This window comes from Epinephelus moara, chromosome 16, assembly GCF_006386435.1.
Source record: "Epinephelus moara isolate mb chromosome 16, YSFRI_EMoa_1.0, whole genome shotgun sequence".
Taxonomy (NCBI): domain Eukaryota; kingdom Metazoa; phylum Chordata; class Actinopteri; order Perciformes; family Serranidae; genus Epinephelus; species Epinephelus moara.
The window spans coordinates 14,667,712-14,688,030 of NC_065521.1; the positions used below are offsets into that span (position 1 = coordinate 14,667,712).

General features: G+C 41.0%; 1 protein-coding gene across 1 annotated transcript in view; it reads right to left on the reverse strand.

The window, feature by feature from the left end:
* Positions 1–9,378, reverse strand: part of cpne9 (copine family member IX) — a 122,718-nt gene extending 113,340 nt beyond the window's left edge. The window contains exons 1-2 of the mRNA XM_050066249.1: positions 9,263–9,378; positions 7,757–7,797 (exon numbers count right to left, since the gene is read on the reverse strand). Of these exons, the coding sequence (XP_049922206.1) occupies positions 7,757–7,797; positions 9,263–9,342 (121 nt within the window). The 5' untranslated portion in view covers positions 9,343–9,378. The remainder of the gene's footprint in view (positions 1–7,756; positions 7,798–9,262) is intronic.
* Positions 9,379–20,319: the final 10,941 nt, after the last annotated feature.

A 20,319-nucleotide genomic window follows, 5' to 3' on the forward strand; every position in this document is an offset into this window, starting at 1 on the left:
GGTCATGTGTTTTTATGGGAATTTGGACCATCTTCTCTGTTCAAAGTATACCAGCAAGCATTTATTCACAGCATAATAAACACCGTGTCTCCAAAATTGACAATCAGTCTACCACATAGTGACGTTAGATTCACGAACAAACCCTTTTTTAACAACTCTTTAAGAGGAGTGAGTTCATTCGTTTCCATCCAATTCAACTTCCTGCTTCTGTATGGTGCATGTACAGTTCTGCAAACCAGCCAGGTTAAATTTTGACTTAGAGTCTCTAATAATTATTGGAATTAGTGAACCAAAAGAGACGTTCATGACTCAATTCACCAGTGGCAGGCTAACAACACGAACACTCAAGCCCAGTTCAGACCAAAGATTCACGACGAGTTGAAGCAGGCAGCTACGGGCTATGTGTTGTTCTGCATCGTGTTGAAATCCTGTCCATTCACACCAATGCAAGATGAGACGGGGAATCATCTCTATGCAACAACTCTCTGTACTTCCATTTGTTTACAAGCCTTTAAGGCATATTTTGTGGCTGAATATAATTTGTAGCTTCTTAAAAAACTTCTTCTATTAGTCTTAGAAATCTATCCAGACATATATAGTGACTGCCCTTGCAAATTTGCACATCATAGAAGAATGGACTTTTGGCCCTATGGCAGATATCTGCACTCTCTAAGTGGCCTTCTAGGATTGTATCGAGATTTTATTTCTACTCCAGGCTGGTTTGCTTGTTATTTTGGTCAGGGCTCTCCCTGAAGTCACATTTAATCATGTACATATGACAATAAAAGCTTAAAATAAAATGGACTCCTTATGTTGCTCGTCTAGTTTCATGTTACTCCCGTCAACTAACTCAGGGTCGTAATGTACAGCTGACCTATTTACTGAGTGATATCTGTTAGCTCTGAATGATATCCACAAGAAATTCTTTTTTGGCCTGATTTTATATTGTGTATTTTTTGCTCTCCCTGTCCTCTGAAGGTACTATATTTAGCATTTTACAGTCTACAGTAATTCCTGCCGTACAAGTGGCTCTGATTAAGCATGTATAATTTGATTACATGGTCTACATGAGAAGTGGAAAAAGAAGGACTGATTGATTAGGTCAATCTTCCCTCTCCTGTACGGCACCCACACTGTTAATTACTTCCTTCCTGTCATAAACTGCAGTCACATTACTGCCATGGCATTTGCTCCCATGTAACTTTGCTGCCAAATATCCAACAGCTGAGACTCGGCACTCGTAAAGGCTGAGCGCAAACAGCAGGGAGCAGCTGCAACCGTAAACATGTCAGTTAACCAAAGTTTAAGGTTTTGTGGTCCAACTTATGAAAACAACTTGGACAAGTGTATTCAGACACATGTCCAAGTAACTCTCTGCTAAGTGGATACAATAACAGCTCTCAACATTCTGTGATATGGACAGGAAGTGTTACGATTATGACGGTGTTCAGAGATGTTAGTTCAGACAAAGGCGTTAGGGATAAATGGTCTGTTGCAGAGCAGTTACTGCAGTTTCCAGGACATTAGTGAACATGTAGTCAGATAGCAGGTTGTTAAGCCTGTCAGTCATTTCAGCTCCCAGTGATGGCCTTGCCTTGAGAGCTACTGTGCGCTTGTTAGAGCCAGTTAGATCAGATGGCAAGTGTTGCAAAATGACGCACTTTATATGACTGTACTGTATGAAATCTCAGAGTTGTCAAACCCCCGGCAGGGTTTGATATAGGAATGACACAAGTTTAGCCCCCATTAAAAGCTCTGCTTTGTCTATTTTCTACCATGCCCTGTTATCCTGATATGGTCACCTCTTTGTATGACTTCCGTTTGGTGTTCACAATTACCTGTGGGTGGCCAAGCAGCAGAAGTTGAGCCAGGTTCAGCATCAAGGTGACTTTCTTTTTTTTTTTTTTTTTTTGGAGCCTTCAGTGTTGGTGCCTCAGCTGTGCCAACCCCAGTGGTCTTACTTAAAAGAAGAAGGAAGGATGCATTTTTTTTCACAAATTATTAATGTGAAAGTCTGAGAGAGAGGCCAAGGTTGTGGCTGCCTTTGCCATATTGGCTCACTGTATATTATCTTGGCTCAGATCACAGAGTGAAGAGCAACCACTGGAATACTAATAGTAGTAATAATTAAGTACTACCTTAAAGCTGGTGTTGATGGGTACAAATGCCCAAAATAACTTTTAAGAATATTGTAATTCAAGCAAGAGCACTAGACTTTTGCAGTTCCTCTTGACTTTTTTTAACAGGCTTTTGGAAATCAAACCTGTAACAGGAGACTTTAACCAATCACAGGCCATTTTAGAGAGAGCAGCTGTAAAATATGTCAATCACTGCTCATAAACCGTAAAACTAGACAGTGCTGATCAAATATTAATCACTATTCTGTCACTGAATTGCCTATTCCTCACCTCAAATGCTTTCAGAAACATATTTTAGTGTACTGTTTAGCTGAAAAATGAAAAAAGTTTATGACCTGCCCATCACAAGGCAAAAAGAAGCATCGCCCACCAACTTCCTCATGTTACAGCTAAATAGTATACTACATGTTTCTGAAAACATTAGGGTGAGAAATGAAAAATGCAGTAACAGAATCTTGGATCTCATATTTGATCAGTTCTGCCCAGTTTGACCGCAATTCTTGAGCAGTACTGGACTCACAGACTGCATAAAATAATAGACACAGCCGCTGTGACATCAACCACAGTTTTGTGGACTCCCATTTTGAAGCCTCAAGTTTGGCATTTCGGCTGTTACCATTTTGTTTTTGTTTTTTTGAGCCGAAGTGACCAAATTTCGATGAGAGGGTGGAGCTGTGGAGGAGCAAGGGGTGGACTCATAAAATGTAGTGATGCCTCACAGACAGCCTGTCACTCAAGTGGCCCCTCCCTTAAATATGCATAACTGTAAGCCTTAAAAAAAATGCTGAAGGTTGAGTTATGTAAAAATTCATCACCCTTACAGTTGTCATGAAAATTTAAAATGTTAAAATTAGCTGGCTACAAAAAGCAGGCTGTAAACATGTTTATTTCTGTGTACATGGGGGTCTATGGGAATTGACTGGAGCCAGCCTCAAGTGGCCGTTTGTGGAACTGCAGTTTTTGCCATTTCTGCATTAGCTTCATTTTTAAGCTCTGGAGTTTGCTGTTTGACACGACTTAGCGCATTCAACACCTTTGGCAAGCACCCCATCCATTGCACCTATTGCACAGCCTAATGTAGTGTACAAATTGTATTACCGTTGCATACTTGAGGTGCAGATATACGCATATGTTTCACGTCAAACTTATTGTGCGGTCATTTTTTCAATGGATTTCAATCACAAAGATAGAAAACAAACAAATTGGAGTGAGGGCAAGGCTCATGCACCACTTCTCCCTGTCTGTACTGGTTGGAGCCCAGTAGCTCTGAAGGCAGCCCTCACATCTGCAGCCAGTCACAGGCATCATCACCCGAGCCTTGAGACCGGCCTGGGTGAGGAGTCAGACAGCTGTGCTCTCCAGCTGTGATTTGTGTAACTCACTGAAAAGCCGTCTGGCTGATTTGGAGGTAACATTTGTCTGGGAAAGTTGGACTCTCAAAGGTAACACACTGCTTTTGTGTTTAGAGGCTGTTGGACTTTTAGTTGTTAAAAGGTAGAAAGCTTTAGGGTCAGGAGGGCAAAAGGGATAAACACCTAAAACTTGTAACAGAGCATTTTGGATTGCCAGGTGAAGAGAAGATGCACTCCCTGTAATTTTCTTTATAGGGCTCTTTGGCTTTTTGTAGTCTTTTCAGAGAGACAAATGCACTCAGTCTTGTTGTCATCACATTTCCAACTAAAGCTCTTTCTTGGCATTCTTCTACAGCCTTGTCTGCCACACTTTTCACTGTGATCACTGTGTTCAGAGACATCTGTGAAGCTAAAAATGATTATTTTATTATAGATTTAAACATAGCTGGAGCTGAGGCAGTTCTTCCATATAAGAAGTCTTGAGAAGTGCGTCAGTTGATTCCTTGTAAACCGCAGTTCAGTTTGATTGGTAATGTTTCAAAATGACTGCAGCACCGCACTAACATCCTCCGTCTCACTTTCCCTCTCTAACACTTCCATAGCCTGTACCATGCTCTTTTTGTGTTTATTCAATGCCGTCCAGTCCTTTTCATCTTTCAGCTGCCTTCCTCTGCTCCGCATGCTTTATTCCATTATTTTCTTGACTAGGAAAGATTTTGTGCTTTTAAATTAAAATGAATATTTGAGAGCTTCGCCGTGACACTTCTTAGGAGTTATTGAGTGACAACTAGAGTACTTCCTGCAGAGAGATGACTGGCCTTGAAACATCAACAGCATCAGCCGACTATTCACATCCCAGCATCAAGCATTACACAAAAAACATGACAGTGATAGAGAGCTATCCTGCTGGTGGAGTATACATAAAGACGAAAGAATGCAGCTCCATTGTCCATTGATGTCCATCCAGTATCTTCAAGTTCTTTTCTTCAAGTAACTTTAAGTTCCAGTGATTTTTTTATCCTCTCCTTATATTAAAATTCCTTTTAAGCTTGTCAGGATTTAAAAATTCCTAGCCTTGTGAAGCTGAGATGAAAAAATTGCTGTTTAAAGTCCAGGGAAAGCAAAAATAAATATATGTAATGAGTTTGCCACACCACAGAAAATGTGTTATAAACCACCCAGCCAAATTTGAATGATTAAAATATTGCCAAGTGTATAAAATTAGATTTCAAAATTGTGAGAAAAAAAAAAAAGAAGATCGAGCCACTGAAAGATGACAGACACTCATTGGTAGTCAAGCCAATAGCACAGTGACATAAACACACCCTGAACCGAATAACTAGTCGCCACACAGCAATAGACAGTTGTTAACAGCTAAATCAGTAGTACAGCACACAAGCCCCCCACGAGATTGAGCCACAGCGTAACAACAGACACTCGGGAGCTAAGCCGGTAGCCCAAAAAACCCGGTACACAAAAATGGTGAAAAACAGTTCTAACTCCACAATTTAGTACTACACAGTTCTCACTTTTCTCATGTTTTCAACAATTATTTTCTGACATGTATAATGTGTTTAATTTCACCACATATGAAACTGAGTTTGCAAGTGGCCCTGGTGCGATATGGATGATGCCCTCCAATTTGTATGTTCCATGATTGTAATGGATTAATGATGATTATCCCTTCTTTCCAGTGTGATCACACAGAAATATGTAAAATGACCATGAACTCTTAACACTGCAACACATGATGATGGCACAGTTTGGTTTGTTCTCTGTTATAAAAAAAAAGACTAAGTTTGTCACGTATGGGGTGTAAGTAAGTTGTAAAGTGACATAAGTAGCCTATGTTACATTACCTAACTATGTAAAGTAAATAAAGTCAAAATAAGTTAACGTTGGCTTTGAGTTTCACAAGGTACACAAACGGTGTTCTCCTGGGTGAAAGTCCTGTATTTGTTTAATCAATTCACCATCCTTCACTCCTCCTTCAGCACATCCTCATACAACAGTTTGTATGGTATCTTACAAAAATGCATGTTTTCGTAGGTATTCAAACGAAGAGTGCATGGGAATAGCCTGCCTTTCTATGCTGACTTTATGGCTCTTTATACCACCTACTGGGTCGTAACAATAACCACTGCCCACTGCGTGATGCCATTGTACCAGTGAATTTGTGTTTCTACTATGACAAAGTATCCTGATTGACTTTCCATTGCCATTGTTTGCGGGGGCCCAGCATGCAATTTTTACACATTATTTGCTACCACCATGTAATGCAGTGTTAAGAGTTTGTGATCATTTCAGGTATTTCTTTAGCTTCAGGTTGCAGGTTCTGACACTGTTGATGTCTTAGTTCACATTTCCAAATTGATGCTTGTTTCTGGTTTCCATGAAAACATAATTCTGGTCTTTTTATTTGTTTGCTGGATTTTAGGTTGAAAAAAAAACCTAATTATTTCAAGATCACACACAGCTCAGACACCTGCAGAGCGCAGAGTCCTGCATCAGAGCAATATCCTTCACTAAATACCCAAATAACACAACCAGCCTTGTATCTTTATTGAGACAGTATACAAGATGTGAATGGCCACAGGCTATAGAGTGGGTTTATACTGTTTCAGAGGCATTCTTTTTAACTCCTGCACTGTCCAGCTCTGATATCCTCCCTCCCTAAATTCCTTCCCCTGTCAGTTTTTGACTACAGAACACACTGAAACTCAACCAGCCTCACACCCAGACCTTTCTTCAACCTTGACTTTTCGATTCCTTTTTAGTCTTGTCCTTGCTCTTTATTCTCCCTTCTCACTCTTGTGTTTTATCCGCAGAGTTGTCACCCGTCGATAGCTCTGACCTTCTGGGTTATTTACCAGTGCCAGAGCCAGAGGAGGGTACACCACCATTCATTATTTCTTACTGTTTTTCCTTGCTGTAAGGTAGAATGCTAGCGTACACAAAACATGCAGAAGCCAGGAGGGCACTTGGAGAGGACAGACCTCCACCAAGGCCAAATGCCCTATCTTGCATTGCTAACAAAAGTGAGAAAAAAAAAGTTAATCCGCTCTGTGACTTGGATCCACTTTAAAATTTCATGGGTTCCTCCTTGGCCCGTGCTACACCCTTCCACCAATTTTCATGAAAATTCATGAAAAGCCAGTAGAGTTTCCAAAATCCTGCTAACAAACAGACAAACCAATGTAATCTCATCCCTACTCGTCATATTTTGATGCTTAGGCTGAAGCCCCCAGCATTGTTATAACGACTGAATTGCATTGTATCTTGACACAGCTCAAGTCAGTTGGATTGAGACAACAAAACTGCTTGGTTAGGGTTAGAAAAAGATTTGTGGTAGAAGTAAATCATATTGGTCGATTCACGTGACAAAATAAGGGACGTTTTATAACTAAGTTCGGGAACAAAGACCATCCCTCAATCTCATCCATTTCTGCACCAAAAGTATTTAAGCACACCATATCCGTTTACCTCCGCTTTGACTTCGTTCTCACATCCCTCCCCCCCAAAAACCTTTTTTTTTCTTTTTGTTGTTATCTCTCCCTTGTCTCTCTCTCTCCACAGAATAAGGGAATCACCATAGGGCTCTGTCCATAGTAGACTGTCCGTGACCCTAATTTCTCTGATCATTTCCCCCCACCTTCCTTCCAACTCTGTCTCTACTTCCCCTCATCCCTCTACACCTTTGACCCTCATCCCTTCATCCCACATCCCTTGATTCTCATCCCTACTTCCCTCGACCCTCATCCCCATCATCCATTATACGTAATAAACTAATTGCAATCTATAACTCCATTGGCATAGCCTTTGTAAGTGAACTTCTCATGGGACACAAACACCGGCCTCCTGGATCAAAGTCCTGTGCTTGCTGGACCCACTCTCGTAATCTTTATACAACGTCCATTGCTCTTAACGTCTAATAATGACAGAAGGGTTTACGTACGAGTTGGTTTTAAGTCTGTTGTGTCTCAAACAGACGTTAAAGGGTGCATTGTTCATCTGTATCTGATGCAGAGGTGCCACTGCCCAAGCAGCATTTTTTTGACACCCTTGGAATAAGGCAAGGTTGGACAAACAAACCGAACTAGAAAGCATATCCTCCATCATTTAAAAAAAATGCAAACTGTATATACAGAGTCAATATTCCACTCAGTACCTAAATTGGGCATAAATAGTTTATTCTCTAAAGCAATTCTAATCAACATATCAAACCATGGCCTATCAATGCCAGACATTTGAAGACTGCATACATACCAGGATCTGACTTGGAGAATGTATCCACATCCAGCAGACTCCTGTGGAAACAGCAAAAGTGCAGGTAAAAATGGATCCTTCCAGCCCTTTCTTAATTGTTTTGAGACAATGTATTCACTCATTAACATTTCCTGAATTCCATTTTTATCTCTTTTGTTTTTCCCTCCCCCGGGTGTTTCTAGAAGTCTCAGCTAAGCCCCCAAAAGTTAGGTCATGGGCAGATTTAAATTGCTCCCTAAGTTATTCAGTGAAACTAACATCTAAAAATACCATGCTGCCAACCCTTTCCTCAAAATGCACGCACAGTAAGCCAAGTAAAAATAATGTACACTAGGTTACTAGTCAAAGGCTGATGAAGACTCTAAGGAAGAGGAAGATGAAGAAGGGATTAATGTCAGTGTTAATGATAATTAATGAGCTGTAAAGGTGCTGTTAGGCAGATTTTGTTACCTTTGGACGGAGACAGGCTTGTGCTTTCCCCTGCTTCCAGTCTTTATATTAAGCTAAGATAACCAGCTGCTGGCTGTAGCATTTGTCATTATGTAACTTAAGATCTTACAAAATAATTTAAGAGATGGAAAAAATGCCATGAATTTACAATACAGTGTTGTGCAATACCAGGGTTGAATAATGCGTAACACGCCTGACATGTAATTCAAGCTGCTTTTAAATCTTTCGGGGCCAAATGGAAACACACACACACTCACACACACACACAAAAACTCCATCTATCCTCCAATCTGAGCCAACTCCCTCTCCAAGGTTGGGGCTGTCTATCTCAGGTGTCTGGCCACTTCAAGTCTGGCTGATCTCAGGAGGGACCATACAGGAGCAGCAGCCATTCATTATTCAGGAGTAGATTGGAGAGCCAGTCAGCACACGGCCAGGCAGGCAGGTTGACGGTCTGCAAAACCCTGACTGAGTTTTAACTGCTCTGTCAGTTAGTCAGCCGGCCAGTCGGTAAGCAGAGCAGCCGACCGTTCAGCCGAGGCAGCCTGCCACCAAAGAGGAAATTCAGGAATGCTGCTTTGTTTTGGGTTTTAAAATCAAAATGTATTTTAAGAGGACTATTACTGTGCTTACTGACATTATTTCCACATTTTGTGTAACATTTATGAAATTGCATCACGCGGGCAATCTCTCACCTGATGTGTGACAATTTGCCTGCAACATTAATAATCAACCATGCATATCAGATAACCACTGGCAGGACATGTTGCAGAAAATCAAGAGATTCAAATTGCTTTGATGCATATTGTAGGCAGCTGATTGGATTTAATATTTAGCTGAGAGCAAAGGGCATCAGAGAGTAAAAGGTTATGATAGATAGATAGATAGATAGATAGATAGATCACATCTAATCAGAGGAAAAACACATCTAATTAACTTCTATCACTTTGATGCTTGCTTGTAAATCTGAATCCCACATTAGACTGATCTACCTGATGCTGATTTTTTATCTGGGTTGAAACATCTGTAGGCATGTGTAGGAGAGTTTGACCTTACCTGCAAGAAACGGTAACTTCTATTTTAGTTGCAGGGACTCTGGTGTTGAGCGGATCGAAATCCCCTATTGATGCCATCATCTCGACTAACGGCACTAATGAGCATCCGCGGAGAAAGAAGAAGAAGAAGAAGACGGAAAAAAGCTCTGATCAGTCACAATAGGATCGTGATAGCAGTAAATCCATTGTCGAAGATCTTGTGATGTTTGGCTTGTGGAGCAGCAGCGGAGGAGGGAGAGCCGAGAGAAACGGGCTGACAGAGACAGAGAGGGAGAAACGAGGAGAGGGAGGGAGAGGCAGCGAAAGTTGTGAGGCAGATTTAAAGTTCATTCATCCTTCATGCGTTCACGGTGCGCTCCCGGTGTCTGTCCGGTGCTGAGGAAGAGGAGGAGGAGGAGGAGGAGGAGGAGAGCGCAGCCAACCGGAGGCACCGGTAACAGCACGGTGATTTCTGTCTCTCTTTCCCTCCCACTGTGTGTGTGTGTGTGTGTGTGTGTGTGTGTGTGTGTGTGTGTGTGTGTGTGTGTGTCATTAATTCCCTTGCATGTACTCACCTGTTACTCATCTATTAACGCCACTGTTCATCAAATATTTTCCATGGCTTACATTCACCATATTGACCAAAAAGCTTGTATTTCAGTATTAACCTAAACATATAGCTATAACATATGTTATTGGTGTTTAGCTGTATAAACAGGTGGTTATATATACTGGGATTACAAATCAATGACCATTGATCATTTGTTAATGGCGAGCAACAGGAACTCATGATACACCCTGCAGTTGAATTCATGCATTAAATCACAATGACTCATGTTTTAGCTCAGCATTACCTAAGAGTATGTATATCCTTATTATAAAGTGTTGCTGCTGATGCATTGCCAATAAAATGTGCAGTGGAGGCCAGTGTTAGAATGATGATAATTTATGAGTAACATTGACAGTAATATACAGAGAGCAGCTTTAGAGAATGTGAACAATATTTCATTGTGAGCCTCCAGTGACTCACAGGAAAATGATGATAAGATATGACAAGAGGAAAGACTGATTCTGGAGGTGAAAATCTCTGGACTGCATGGTCACCCTTTTATTACAGCTATTATTTTAACATATATTTAATAAAGTGTGTAATATGAAGATAGGTTGGGAATATAGTTTGCGACAAAATATTCTCCAGTTCTTAATATACATGTCAAGATACCACGTTTGTCTTTGGGTTAAAGAGGAAGTTTTATGCTCTGAAAAGCTAGCGTGTTCATGTAGAAGACTGCACTTAGTGGTGCTGAAACATTTGTCAGACAAGGACAAAACTTCTTACACAGAACATTACATTAAAAACAAAGAATTGTGTCCTCTAACCCAAGGTCGACAAATAAAATCCACCACAGAAAAATATTACCTTCATAACACACAGCTCAAGTTTTTTATTATTAGAATTACCCAAACAGAGCAAGTCACTAGAAATGAATATTTTACTAAAAAAAATAGCTCTGAAATTGTCACATAATGAGCAATAAAACATGAAATGGACCTCGTCCTCAGTCTCGCTGAAGTCGCCTAACAAATGAAGCCCTTTCTCCTCAGGGAGAAAAGTAAACCTACCACTTTCTACTGCTCGTGGTAAAGTGCCTGAATGTCACATATATTTGTAATTTATTATAGCGAATATCAAAAGCCCATCTTTCCTCATATGTAGGAAACATATTTCATGAATATTACTCTCAATATGTCTTGAAAAATAAGAACTACACATTTCACTGCACTTACACAAGGATGTTCATGCAAAACATCCCAAGGAAAGATATTTTTAGTAAGCTGCTGCTCAGCTCCAAATCGTCTCACATTTATGTCTGACTGGTGATGGCAAGATAAGGCATTCCTTACTGCTCCACCAACTTTTGGACAATAAATCAAACAACTTATTATATTTTGGACATATGAGATATAACTGCAATCCCTGGATTCATATATAAACAGAGAGAGTGTGTGTGCAGGTAAAAACTATACCTAAATATATAGAGTGTGCCAGGGCTGATGTCAAAACCCGGAAGTTTAGCATCGCGCTGGTTCCCGGAAGAGAAAGTGAATGTGATTTTTGCATTGCGTTTTGGATTATGTCAGAAAATAAGCTCTGTGGCTAACACAAGTTTATGATACTTACAGGTTTTGTTCAGTGAGATCATCTTCACATATGAACACCTTTCATACCGCATTTGAAGCTTAAATGCGATCGCCAGAAGTAAAAAGCTAACGTTAGGCTTTAACGGACTACATGACTACTCCATGGTTGCATGACTCTTGACGTCACCGCCATTAAGCTTTCAACTGATTTCGGCCGCTTTATTTTAAATACATTGTATAATGGGGAAATCGGACTGTTTGAGCTAAATAAGAAGCTGTAATGGCGGACTGCCAGCACTCTCGCCTGTTCGGGGGTGATGACGTTTAATGTCCCCGACAGGGTTTGTAGTCGTATTGAGCAACTTGTTAGCAACCGCCTTTTTTACGACATGTAAAAGCTTTAAAATTCACAAGTAGGGTATTTACTGACGTGTTTTATGTCGTAGAACAAAACCTGAAACTCGCTTAAGCTTTTGTTAACCACAGACCTCATTTGAGGCATTTTACCAAAGTCCCATTCAAAAAACGCATTGACTTTTAGACGAGAGAACCGGAAGTGCTAAAAGCGCTAGCGGAGTTCCGGGTTTACTGGCATACTCTATACCTTATTTATCTTTATCCCAGGGTGTAAATCAGGTTTGTTTACTTCCAGACATTGTCTTCAGACCGGCTGTATGTAGTGGATCATACGGTATATAATGCATCCTCTGTGTTCATGAAGCACAAGCAGCTCATTTCTGGAAGAGTTGGTGTGCAGCTCTGAAAACCAACTGCCCTTTGGTGACATTTTCTTTCACCAAAGGTTGTTAACTTCCACCAAAGTGTGAGATGGACACAGAGTAGCCATACCAATATGTCACAACACTGGGAAAATACTGCCATTGTTGGAAAATGTTTCAAATAAATATGAACACATGGGCTTTTTTTATCCTGCTTGTATTCCATATTTCTGATTTTCATCATCATTATATATAAAAAAATGTAATGTAATGTAGTGTATGTGTGTGTCTTAATGGCAAAATGTGGCCCTGGAGACATATAGATATCGTAGCAGGAACTTCCACAGAAGCTGTTTTGAGTTCTATGGCAGGTGGTTATGTGTCTGTCTCTCTCTTGTGGCCGGATATTGTCACCACGGTAGTGTCACAACAGTGTAAGATGCAGTCGCGGAAGTTTAAAGGTCTGTTGTTGGGATCACAATGAAGGCCGAGTTTGAAGATGGTTGTGTTTTGAGCAAGTGGCCTGAAAGTAGGGAGGTAGGAAGCAGGGAGGGGACCAATCGACCCTTCACTTTACACCCCTGGCCCACATTCGTTTCAAGTTGGATCACTGTATCACGGCTGGAGTGATCCAATCACAAGATGGTCTTGCAAATGGGGAAAATGTTTCAAAGGGAAAATAAAGGACTGGAGTACACTGATCAGTTTACAGCTTTTAATAGCGCAAACAGACGTTTCAACTCCGCTGTGTCTTTATCAGAGTCAAAGGGAGCAGAGACAATCAGGCAAACATATATAAAGTCAACCTGCAACACGTGAGCAGTTCTTATTGCTTCAACAGGATTTCAAATGTATTAGATGATAAATCCACAGGTGGGAGTTGCCATTGTTGATGCCACACCCCATGCACCACAGCAACGTATCCTCATACATGGGATATCCTACGAAAATGCACACAAAGATTTGTTCATAGGATATCTTACACATTTGTGCCCCACAAATGACATAACATATTTAACCTAAAGTTACGGAGGTTTGGTTTATGCAAGTAAAGTTACTGTGGTTGGGTTTAGGAAGAAACATCGTGAGGACGTACCTAAAAATAATTCAAAGTTCACATGGTTCCAAACACCAATGTTCTGGGGAAAGTTCTGGCGGCATGTCTTGTGTTTTGTGTCCCATCCCCCCTGGCTGAATCCCACAGAAATTTGGCTGTATGCTTTTAATTTGTTTCACCAAATATGTTTTAACACAGTAGTTGCTGCCTGGATTAGGTTCAGAGGTGACATGACTTTGACTGAAGAAAGAGCTACGATTCAGTATCACAAAAGTACGTAAGAGACCAGGGTTCACATCCTGACTTCAAAATGTGCCTCTAGGCTTAGGCATCAGAAGGACTTTGGTTAAGGTCAGGGAAAGATCATTGTTTCAGCCACTGTTGAAGCCCATGATCTTTTCTTAATTGTAACCAAGTGCTGTGATTGCCTAAACATAACCACAAGAAACATTAATAATAGTTGTTGAGCAGACTGTATTGCGAGAGTAGATATTTTGGCAATACATTTCTCTTAAAAAACAATTTGCTGTTGTAGCATTTAAAAGTAATTTATAGAAGACAGAATTAGGCTTTGTCTTACTTCCAGACACTGTGTCAGGATTTATTTTTTGAGATCTTTATTCTTTTCATTTATATTGGTGCATATTTACAAGTTGTGTTTAATGCAGCTAGGTGTCCCAGTGAAATACATCCATATGTTCTGCACCTTGTGATTTATGCCCACTGTCAGCGATGAACAACAAAACAGGAAGTAGTGCATTTTATTTGTCACATCAAATTATACGTGGTACATCTCAAGTGAAAAGTGATCCTGTCAGCTTCTTCAACCTGTGCATTTTAATTTAGACCTTTTCTGCCTCTTCTTACATTGTTGGCTGCTGCTTTATAATTTTCCATGTTTCCTGATGGTTCTGGTAATCCTGGTTGTGGAATGATTTAACTGTGGTTTTGATGCTTCTGCTTCTCAGTGAATTAATTGATTTTATTGGTGATGATGGGGGTGTTTTGGAACAGGCTCCAGACTCTGATTGGCTCCATCTCTTGCATCACTGGGAGCTTGTGTAATAGTCATAGTTTGTTTTCATATCTTGACCTCATCAAGATGGTCACTGTAGCCGCCTCTGAACGGCGTTTGGCAATGATTCAGGACAAGGCTATCATTCCCATTGTCACTACAGTCTTTACTCACCATAAAGCCCATGACTCACCCCCTTCTTTGGCCAGAGTCCTCTGCTCTGTCAGATCGCCATAGAAGAAGAGTCACATGGTTGAATAACGCTGTCCAGGATTTAGCCAGGCTTATTTTTTATAAATAATATTAAATAATATATAATATAATATAAGTTAGTGATATCATTTTGGAAACTGATGCTGCACAGAGATTGTCCAGTTCATTATCCCACACCTGTACAATGGCTAGCGGGATGCTAGTTCAGTTGGTGCCCATCTTCTCCATCTTTTCCTGGACATTTACTGATGTTTACATTTGAAAACCTCAACCTGGCTAGCTAGCAGAAGTTGGCAGGAGGAGAGCTACAGACTGGTGGGTTGATTTCCACATCCCATCGGGTGACTCACAACCACATGCCATCACTGTCCAACACCAGCCACAAAAAACACCACCAACACTTGCAAAATAGACATAATTATGGCTAAATTTAGGACAAATCTAGTGGAGCTAACAATAAGGTGCCTGGAAATGTTCACGCCTTCATTGTACCTCTATCTGAAAGTTAGGGTAGCATTGTGGTGGTTCATAAAGGACACTGAAGTCATACGGCCGGCTTTAATCAGCTGACTAAATCAATGTCTCTAATCAGTCACACACAAATCACAGCCCATTCTCACAGCAGGGCGGTCCATTTAAATATGGCGTCCTACTCATGGACCCTTGCTAAAACAGGCACACACTGCTGCTAGGGGCAAAGCCTTTCCTCCACCACCCAGCCTCCACCTCTCTAATTCAGACTCCTAACATAGCTCAAAGGTCAAAATTGTATTGATCTCTTGCTTTGAGCCCATTGTTGTATACCCGTGGCAGTTTTCTGCATTGCGCTCCATGTTTTGGTTTAGCATGCTGCTTGTCTAATCCCAGTCTCACTCCAAAGTTGTCGAAATCCAGCACTTGGGCAGTGACTTGTGGCGTCAGACACTGACAAAAATAGCTGTCCCTTAACGTCGGCCAGTCACCTTTATTGTTTAACAGTGCTCTGCTGTGTCAGGGGAAAACATGGCAGGACAAAAACAAAAGTTAAGGCAGCAAAAGTTCGAGTAGGGCAGGTGGGAGGGGTGTCGGATGGGTCCAACAAACACCAACTTTCACCTGGGAGAGTGGTGTTCACATCGTGTGAGATTATAAAGCCAAACCCTGTGTTTTTGTCCTAAACCTAACCATGTGCTTTTGTTGCCTAAACCCAACCATGTGCATCAGTTGTTGGAGGAAAAAAAAAAGTCAATTTGCGTTAGGGTTAGGGTTTTGAAAGAGACGGTATGTAGACTGTAAACTTCCCGTGAAAATGGAAGTGTATTTGGAAAGAAGACAATGCATGTAACAGGCAGAACTTGACATGGTTTCCCAGATCGTCAACAACCAACGCACCCAGGGTACCTTTCAAGTTGTATGTAGACATTGAAGGTCCATGACCAAACATCAATATGTGATGAGTCTGGAATGAGAATATGTTGCTAATCAAGGAGGCATCTTATGTGTGGAGCCAGGGTGGAGTGTTCCTGACTGAATCAAAGCATCTGCAGTGTGGCTGAGTTTCATGCAAGAGTTTGCATCCTGTTATAGACCTTCAGTTACCTTTTACATTTTATTAAATGGATCTTCGACCATCTCCTAACTATAACCATAGTTTATTGTCAACAACCACATTTTTCCCCGTAATAACCCAATGTCAGTGTTCTTTTCTGATGATATGGTTGGTTTAAAGGTGAAACGTGTAAGATTTTGAAGGATTTAGTGGCATCAGAATTTCAGATTGCAACCAAATGAAACTTCTCCTGGCTAGAATTCCTTCAGTGTTCATTGTTCAGAAGGTTTTTACCATAAGCCAAGAGGGCTCTTCTTCTCCAAAACAAATGGACCATGTGATTAAAATCAGTAAAAACACTGAATAAAACAGTTTCACATTAGAAATCAATGTACCTCTGGCCTTGTTTGGCATCTTAGAAACAGCGACACACCCACTACATGCTGCGTGTGCTCTCCTTTTTCATATCGGGGGGTATTTACCATGAGCTGAATCATATGCAGAGGTCTACCCCTTTCCAAAACAAACGGAACTGGTGATTTAAAAACTGTGGTGTTTGGACCCAGTTGCAACACACTGACAATCAGGAACAGCTTGTCATGACTTTTACTGTGCCAGGTCAGCAGGTACAGAACAGGCCAAATTAACAGCACGCAACACAGTTCAACACTCCAGCAAAGTCCCTCCACAAAGTCTTTGGCAGCGCGACTGGTTTGGCAGAACCAAGCCAAAAGGCAGGCGAGTGAGCAGGGGCACTAGCCCAGCAACAAACAGTTCAGTTTAACAGCAGGCAACTACACTGTGGAGGAGCAGGCAGGAAGGCAGAAAATCCAGAACCAGGAAAATACTCAGTCAAAACAGAAGGCAGTTTGAGGCCTTGCAGAGTGTCAAGAAGCCAGCAGGTGAGTATTAACAGGACGCATGCACAATGGCGAATTTGGTGACATGGTGCAAATCTCTGGGCCACAGAAAACCACGGGTAAGCAGACTGGAACATTCAAGCTGTAGGATGAAAAAGCCAAGAAGCCACAGGCAAACAGGAACAAAGGACACAGAAGCAGGTCTTGTGGTCAGGGACAGAAGGCTGAGGTGTTTACCGGGAATCAAACAAAGCGGGCAGGTCAGAGGCAGGCAGGGTTGGCAACTGGATATCAGTCTGGATTAAAGTGCTGGACAGTCTAACATGAGTGGCAAACAACAATCTGGCAATGAGTCACAGAGAGGCTGAGGTGTACTGGCTGAGAGTAATGAGGAACAGGTGAACTGAGTTGACTTGATGAGGTGGGCGTGGTGGACAGGCAGAGGCAGGAAAGGTATAGACAGGTGACTGGTTGGCAGGTAGGAGTGGTGTAGAGGCGGGATGAGTGGAAAATTACTGACTGAGGGCTGAATGACTGTTCATGCAGAAAAGAACATAAAACAAGGCCCCGCGCAAAAGTTGCTATCTATAAAAAAGACTTGATGGAAGAAAATCTGACCCATGCTTACGAACATTTTGGAGACGAGAATTGGCGGCGCAGATGGTGAGGTGGAACCCTGATTCTATAAATTGTTTATTTTTTGGTGGACACCATTTTTGGCTTTTGACTTTATGTACATTTTTAATATGGATCCTATGTGTTGTTTTATAAATGAGACCCGAGGTGACCAGAAATGCAAAACTGTGACAAAAACACTGAATAAAGCAGTTTCATGTTTACAAGCCAGTGTCACTCGAACGTTGCTTGTTGCAGATGTGAAAACGCAAAAAATGCAAAAGTGCAAAAAGTCAAAAATGCAAATGGCCCGATCTGGAGCCAGTATTTGGTTTGTCCATTCTGGGCTACTGTAGAAACATGGTGGTGCAACATGGCAGTCTTCATAAATGAGGACCTGCTCCCTATGCAGATATGAGTAACTCATTCTAAGTTGACGAAAACACAATGATTCTTATAATCAGGTGATTATACACTAAAGAAAGCATACTCATTATATGATACCCCCCTACATCCTACACACTGGACCTTTAATGAAATCATCACATGCTAACAAAGCTGGGTTTTTAATCTATTTTAGGTGTACTGGTTGGTGTCTGTATCTGTGGACATACGATGAATCTGCCATGAACAGTATAATCTGCTGTGCGCACTGTATGTACTTAATGGGAAATTGGAAGTGACAGAGCAATAAATAAAGAGTGCCGGGTGGAGATCGGGGGTCACAAGGGGCCTTACTGCTATTTTTTACCCCAGGGCAGTTTAATCTGGCTATGGCAATGAACCTTTGCACACCACATTTCCAGTGGATATATGAAATAAGCCTGGGAACAACAGCCTGACTTATTGCACACCTAGAAACCGAAGCAGTAAAAGCCTACACTCACTTAAAATTCACCTGTGGAAACCCTGTACAGGAAACACCATCCCACCCTAATACATGCTCTCCTTCTTACCCCACTCGTGTCTAACACCCACCCAGGCTGTACTTATCGCTCACCTTGTAACAGCAGACATGGGCGGTTACATCATATACTGCATATATTCAGCGGAGCAGGTAATTGAACAGTCGGGCTCACACGCCCATGGTCAATTAGCTTAACAGAAGAAACAAGCTGTCATCTTTTGATGAGATGTCTGCGCTTCTAAATCTGGAGGGGCTCCTCTGTAATTTCGTATTAATCAACTCTCTTGAAAGCATCATGACACACTCTTTAAAGCCTCCCACTGTGACCTAATCACCAGAATTACATTTCAAAGCTTCTGCAAAAATAGCTGTGTTTTGAAATATTGTATTTTTGGAAAACAAAGCTGCAAAGGTCTTCGAGAATCAGACAAAAGGGAGGAGGAGTGTGTAAATATGTTACAAGAACAATAAGAAGAAGGCATTCAAAGGCAATGTTAACATTTAGTATAGACTAAAGGTGATGCAGCTCCATCTCTTGTAAAACACAGGTTTAATCTTTATGCGTTTAAAACAGATTCATCCCTGAGCTGGTTCAGAGGTGATGGACAGTGAGCGTGACTGTCTCAGTTCTTCCTTGGCCTTGTCACACAACAATAATGACAAACAGACGTTATACGCAGCTATGTGTCTGTGTGTGCGCGTGCAGATCTACTCAATTTTGCAGCTGATCAGGCAGAAATTGAAATTTTTCATGGGCTGAGAAGAACAGCAGCGAGAGAAATGAGGAGTGAGCCAGAAATGGAGGGAGGATAGACGCAGAACAGGAGCTGGATAAAGAAAATGTGTGCGTGCAAGAGAGAGCGAGAATGAAAGAGAAGACCGAGAAGATATAGAAGAAAGGCTTGTTATTTAGCCATTTTCCACTCTCCCGTCTCGGGATGATCTATAAATAAAGTGGTCAGACGATAAAGCGGTCAGCAGAGTGTGTGTTTGTGTGTGTTTGTGTGTCTGTGTGTGGAGTGGCAGCTAATTATTCAAGGAGGAGAAATCCTGTTTAGTTTCCATTTCACTGCAGAGCAAAGCAGACGCCAGACAAATCATGAGAGCCTCCAGCAAAAAACAAAAAAGAAAAAATATTTCTAATTTGTTGATGTTCTTCACGTATTTTCACTTCCATTTTCATTCCTCATTTCATCTGCTGTCCCACCTGAGGTCACTGCGCTCTGAAACCCTCTCAGGGAGAAGCGGTAATAAATACTGAGTCAAGGTAATCAGAAAGTTTTGGCCCCCATTATTTGTCGAGTAAAAGCAAGAAATATTAGTGAACAATCTGTCCCAACCTTACCTAAGGTTGTTGTTGTAATTACCCCTATCCAATGAGTAAAACTGGTCCTGAAAAAAAAAAAAAAAATAGATAAATAAAAATAATATATAGTAAAATGTATACCACATTTTCACTCAGTAACAGGCCTGTAAGTGCTTTAAATGTGTGTTTAATAGGCCGAATAACTATAATTTATGGATGAATTAATATTTATTTTGGTTAAAATACTGAATTATAATAAAAATAATACCAATAATACAATCATAAAATGATAAATAAACACGTAATAGCTGAATCAGGGAACGCTTAGATTTTTCAGTCTAGACCCAAATAATGTTACACATGCTCTCTCTCTCTTTGCAGACCAATTTTAAGTGTTTTGGTAGCATGTCATTTTTTTATATGTTAAAACTTCTAAATAATTTCAACACGCTCTCCCAACTCATCAAATACTGCTGCTTTATCAGTGGACATATATGTCAACATATGACATGCTAGGTACCCTCCAGCATCTGGTTAAGATGTTCACAGATCGCATTTCAGTTACTATGTAGTATTTTCACCTTAAAATATCAGTTTCAAAGTCTATCTATTGGTGTGCTGGATTATTACAGAGAGAATGGCACCTCTCCCATTCCCACAGAGCGGCCCCGGTGGCCTGCATTTAGACTATGTAACTTTTGGCACCGGGACGCGGCT